We start from the raw sequence: 6,000 nt of genomic DNA on the forward strand, positions 1-6,000 counted from the left end.
TTAACTGGGAGAAGCTAATGTTGGCACTTTGTAGAGACGTGTCCTTCACATTACATCAGCTTTGTTCGGTGATGAGTTTGACTTTCAGTTATATTTCTATCATTGCATTCATTGGGCATGCTCAGATGTTATTTGTAATATTGTATTCTTAAGTTGTTGTTTTTTGGGTCTTTTGTATTTCCATCTCTTTTCCACTATGAAAGCTCTGAGTTCCCAACCAAAGGGGAAAGGATCCACTTTCCATTATTGATCCAGTAGCTTTACCTCAGAGTGCAGCACTGGGGAACAGGTGGAACAAGGATTTTGCCGAGATCATTCCTAAAGCTGTTTGCACACATTAACACGCCAGGACACTGCAGTGGAGTTCTCACTGACAGTCTAACCATCAGGGACAATTTCAGGTTCATAACCTGGTGAATCTTTGGGGGAAAGGACGAGCACATTTCTGGTTCCACTCGTGAATTGATTCCCTTTTGGACGCTTCATCTGAAAATAAGTCACCTGCTGGGGACACCCAGTTCTCATCACCAGCGATGATCCTTCACTGAAGATGCTAACCTGTACAAGTTTGAGGACTATTTTACAGAATATCCTGGCAAAATCTGTTATTTCCACCTGTTTTTAAGTCGTAAGACAGCGATGTAGGTCAGACTTAGAAAGTGGATCACTAACATGTAGTTTTTCTCGCTGAACCTTTCAGAGCTTCCATATCTCACCTCAGTCTGGCTCCACATCCTTCTAGCTGCATTAATCAAATTCTTGTCATCCAAAAATGTCTAAATAAATTACTCATAAACTGCTGTTTGAAGAACTTTATGTTGCCGTTCACAAAAAAGTTATAATAATAATTAAAACTTATAGTTTTACGTCTCAGCCATGATGATAGAGATTTGGAGCCAGGTTGTTCCATCCCCACCAATTGACACATCCTGCTATGTGTTTCTAGGCTGAGGGGGCACAGGAGGCAACAGAGGGGAGTGGGGACCCCCTGAGTGGCAGCCCTGCCCCGGCCCCAGGCTCCGAGCCAGGGCAGGCTGGGGGCCCCGCTGCCCTGAAGAATGGGCTGAAGGACGGGGCTCCCTGTCATAGTGAGGGCCTCCAGGAGCCCCAGGCTCTGGACTCACACATCCCAGAGACAAGTAAGTATGTGTTGGTGTGTTAGTTTGGGTGGGATCCCCACATAGTGAACCAGGAGGAGGCAGGAGAGGTTTGGACCTACTTGTCCTGCTGAGCCGAGTGTCTGATTGTTGTGCTGTCTGCTGTCTGCAGTCCAAAGCTCCTGATCACATCACCATCTTTTATCTTACAGGCATCTAATTCTGCTGTCCCTCTGCCCTCCTCATTTCAACTCCCCCCCTCAACGTCACCGCCTCCCCCTCTCCCACCTTGTCCTTCCTGTTTTCCTTCTTTGTTCTTGTTCTCTCCCCCTCTCCCTACCTGTCCTCCCCTCCTCCCCCCAAACGTTTCTGCTTTAGATTGAGTCTTTCAAGCTCAACTTCCGCGAGAATGCTCGCTCTCGCACGGACCACGGCGCTGACATCGTCACCTGGCTAGCCCCACAGGACAACAACAGTAACAGACCCCACCCACACGGCTCCTCTTATTCCCTACACACCAACCACCACCAACAGCAACAACACCAACCGACAACTCGTAGTGTCTCCCTCATCGAGTCGCTGGCTTCGGTCAGCTGCGTCAGCTCCCCCTCCGCCCCCTCCTCGCTGCAGCTCCAGGTGGAGGTCCAGGGGGTCGACCGCAGCAGCTCCTTAAAGGGATCGTGACCTTTGTGACCCCTCTTAATATCGCTAGCCTGCTATTGCTACATTTTGACCCATCAAGTAGTTCCATTATGCTTTTTCTCTCACATTGATTGTGCGCCGTCACCCTCGCCCTGCTAGATTTGGCTGAGTGACTGTGTAGACTGTGCTTGGGCCTGGTGAGAATCGAAGGGGGAACGAGGGCACAGTAAGGTTTTCTCACATGCTGGGTTTTTGCTTGGACCCTCTTCACCCCACTGCCTTGTGGCAGACTGTGCTCTCCATCACCCCTCCCCCAGTATCGTCCGCACCCACAGGCTTCAGCAGCAAATCACTTCACTCATCTACTAAACAGCATGGAAACCCTGGCTTCTCTTTCCTTTGTGACTCTAGGGGCTGTTTGTTACCTGCATCCACTTACTCTCTGCTTCAGTGACATCATAGTAACTCATCTCACCGTCTCCTCCTCTCTCTTCAGCAACACTTACCATAAACAGGCTGACAAACAAAATAAAGCTAGACAACATGTAGGCTGTTTAACTCTTTATTCTCTGTGTTTGTGATGATGTGTTTGAGTGACACAAATCGTGTAAAAATGAGCTTTGGTGTTCTGCTCATCTTATTTCTTGCGTCTTTCTTTTTTTTCCTTTCCTCCTCCTTCATTGATTTTAAAACAAAGTTGTATTTATTTATAGTGTCTTCCTGCATAAGCAATACAACGGGCGGCTGTTTTTTTTTTTGTCTGATCAGAAAATCTTGGAAACACGCACAGGTTTTTCTAAACCAAGACACACAGTGACGAAAGAGATTCAGAGGGAGAGAGGAAGTTGAAAAAGCAGGCGTGGCTAGAAGCATGAAAAGGGTTGTTTATTAATGGCAAAATAGCAAGAAGCCTGTAACCTGAACGTTTCTGAAACGTAATAGAGGAAGATGAAGTTCAGTCTGCAGCCCAAATGTGGATGAGGAAATATAAATATGTCTGAAGTCGAAGGAGCTGTGTGTATCGTATGTGCCTCCTGTCATTTTAAAGTACAGCGAATGAGGCTGACCCAGGCTCAGACCTAAAACTGCTCAGAGGAAGTGAAAGGAAATGCCAGGAGAAACCTGGTGCTGCTGTTAAAAGGAAATCCTGTAAGTGACCCTTTCCTGATAGTGCTTCTTGTCCCATTCAGGTGTTTCTATGAGGATCATGGTAGCATGTTGTTTGGCATTTGGCTAAAGCTTCAGCTGACACTCCTGTGTCCTCCTGTTGGAACAGCAGCGGGGGACGATGTGGTTTATCCTCTTCTATTGTAGCAATGTAATCAAATGTTGCCTTTGTAATGCATGGCCAGATAATATGACTCTAGGTTAAAGGCTGATGTCCATTATGAAAGTGTTGTGGTTTGGTCAATTTATGTGTCGAGATTAGCTGATTTATTTTTTAAAGGAAAAAGAGAGGAAGAACCAGTTTGTAATCTTTGTTTCCCCTTTTTAAAATCATGATTGAATTTCACAGCCGACCACAGATTTGTATGCACCAACTCCGTGGCTCAAACACACACACAGGTCAGCCACTGTCAGGATTTAAAGAGGGTTTCTTTTGCTTGTTTGTTTGTTTGCTCTTTTGGCTTTGTCAAACTGATTCTGTCAGCAGTCATTAAAGTAATATAACAAGGGCTGGGTATCATCTGAAATTGATACCATACATCTAACTGACTGGCAAATGAAAATATGATAGATCAAAACATTCTCTCATAAAGTTAGAATGGGGAACGTGTTAGCAAACGTAGCATGCCCTTTTCAGTCCATGTAATACATCTTACCTTAATAAAAGAACAGCATTTTCTTTTTATCGCCGTCTCAACCAACTCTTTAGCTGCTACATGCTACAGTTAACGGCTAGCTTTTTTCACCACTCAGCTGCTAACTGTACTTGCCTCCCATCTGGTGCTTTTTTTTTTAAACTGCAAACAGCTGTCTGCTGTTGTGTCTGAAAACAGGGTTTATGAGAATGAAATAAAACAGCAAAGTTCCAAATTATAAAACCAAAACAATGCGTTGAAAGAAGCTAACAAGCTTCTGGTAGCTAGCAGTAGCTACCTAGCAGTAGCTACCATGTTTGAAAATGTTACCTCACTAGCATGAGAGGTTTGTTTGTAATTTTCTGTTGATATCACAATAAGAAATAGTACTGTTAATCCTTTTGGCCACAATAATCAAGCTAACATTGTGACGCCGCGAGGTGAAACTCATCTTGTAACTGCCAAAATGTTTGAGGTATACCCGACAGTTTTCTGAAGAACTTACGTTTGAACTACTCACACAGTTGTTTCCAGTCTGTGTTTGCAAAGTAATTGTTTTTGTCAAATGTAGCAAAATTCCCAAAAAGCAAAATGCAAATTCAGCTTCATTAGGCTCTTCCTAGCAATAGCATCCAACTACAGAAACACAGAGGTTTTCAGTGCAAGCTGGCACTAAAATCAGTGATTTGTAGAAAAGCTCTGATGACATTAATTAGCACCTTAAAGCTTGAGTGTATCAGTGAGGGTTGTCTGTTATGGAGTGGAAATAATGAGGAATAAGTGATCCTTCATTCTGAGTGAGCTTTTGCACGGCGACATAAACAGAGCAGTAGTGTGAATGCCCATGCCCTCTCTCTTCTTCTTCAGCTGTTAATTGATTTAGTCATTGCTAATTTTTAACAGAAGTACAGGGACGGGAAGTCAACCAGTGTCTTTGGGAATATTTCACATGCAGATGGTGGCGCGTTAATAAAAGCTGTCATCAAGCAGTTGAATTGCTTTGTTTGCGCCGCAGCTGTCTTCTAGCAAAAAGCTTCCTTGTGTCTGTCCCAACTTCTTCTAGCTTTGCTTTTCTCCCAGAGTTTCTACTTACCACTACACAGATGTGCTCTGTAGTCCTCTTCATGGCCCCTAAAATATAAGAAGTAAACAAAGTAGATACCAAGCAGGGTTGGTTGGTGGGGAGTTTTCCAAGTACCCTTAAGGAAGCATCATAACTATTATGGCTGTTATTCAGATTTTAAGAACTGCAAAAATAAAAAGGTCTACCTGTTTTCATTGAAAGGGGCCACCGAAGTAAAGAATGTCTTTTGAGATATAAGTGCAGTAAAGATATAACGTATGCGCTCCTGTAGCTCTGTGGGGGTCGTGCTCGTCTGATTGGAGGGTGTAAAATATTAAATTTGTCACAGCCACTTATGCAGACTGCATCTCGCCCAGAATTGAGACTCCCAGTGCAGCACTTCTTCAAGTCTTTCAAATATTATAGCAGATGATTTTATTTGGAGTTGTGGCAGCAGCTTGATTTAGAAACATTGAACAGGAAACGTATATATGCTTAATTATTTAATTAACTGCAGCCTTTTTAACAAAATGTATAGTGCACGCACATGTATGTCTGCACACTATGAAATGCAAGCCCAGTCCTAAGAGATGAGAAACATTTCTGTAAGGATACAGTGACCTCTGCTGGTTCATATAATAAAAAAATAAAGCTAAATGGGAATGAAGCTAATGCACCTGAATCACACGCCACTGCATAACAGTGGGCACAGAGGTCCACATACAGGCCTGTCATTTGGACATTCTGCATATCAAAGCCTATTAGCCGCTCCGTTATGGCACTCAGAGGGCAGAGACCCTAAAATGTTCTTATTTGAGGCTGAAAAATGAACCGTAGCTAACATTTTGGCTTATTTAATAAAAGCTCCTCTGAAATCTGTCCAAGGAGCCTCGTAGTGCTTCATCGAACACTGCCACACTCACACCTGACATGCAAGTGTAACACTAGCTAACGAACACCTACTGTACCTGCAGAGCATGCTGAAAAACTATGGGATGTGTTAGGTAGACTTACTCTGTCATTTGAAGAACCTCCTTGTTTTTGTTTTGTTTTTTGCGTGTGTGTGTTTGTTTTTCATAATTTGAATTTTATTTTTCGGTTTGGAAAAAATTTTATTGTGATTACTTGTTAATTAGTGATGTGATAATTAAACAAATAAATTGGACTAAAACTCACATTTGATTTGATGTGTTTTGTGTGTGTTATTTTTGTGTATTTTATTCCTCTCGAGCAGGTACGCCGAAATTAAAACTCCAGAATATGCAGAAAGTTTAAAACATGAGAAACATCCAGGCCATTAAAGTAAAAGTATGTTGCTAGTGTGAAATGTAGGCTTTGTGTGAAATGCTAAACGAAACAACAGCTCACAGTGGACCTTGTTGTGTGGTTGTACCAG

At 43.0% G+C, this 6,000-nt stretch overlaps 1 protein-coding gene across 11 annotated transcripts in view; it reads left to right on the forward strand.

Moving 5' to 3' along the window:
* LOC134634900 (microtubule-associated protein 4) overlaps positions 1 to 5,779 on the forward strand; it is a 120,244-nt gene extending 114,465 nt beyond the window's left edge. For 5 of the 11 annotated variants that reach the window (XM_063484345.1, XM_063484348.1, XM_063484353.1 and 2 more), the window contains 2 exons: positions 947 to 1,139; positions 1,310 to 1,435. In XM_063484345.1, the coding sequence (XP_063340415.1) occupies positions 947 to 1,139; positions 1,310 to 1,317 (201 nt within the window). In that variant the 3' untranslated portion in view covers positions 1,318 to 1,435. Of the gene's footprint in view, positions 1 to 946; positions 1,140 to 1,309; positions 1,438 to 1,475 lie in introns of those variants that run through there. The other 6 variants (XM_063484354.1, XM_063484355.1, XM_063484347.1 and 3 more) reach the window with 5 other exon arrangements.
* Positions 5,780 to 6,000: the final 221 nt, after the last annotated feature.

The sequence above is a fragment of the Pelmatolapia mariae genome, linkage group LG9, assembly GCF_036321145.2.
Source record: "Pelmatolapia mariae isolate MD_Pm_ZW linkage group LG9, Pm_UMD_F_2, whole genome shotgun sequence".
Lineage (NCBI taxonomy): Eukaryota > Metazoa > Chordata > Actinopteri > Cichliformes > Cichlidae > Pelmatolapia > Pelmatolapia mariae.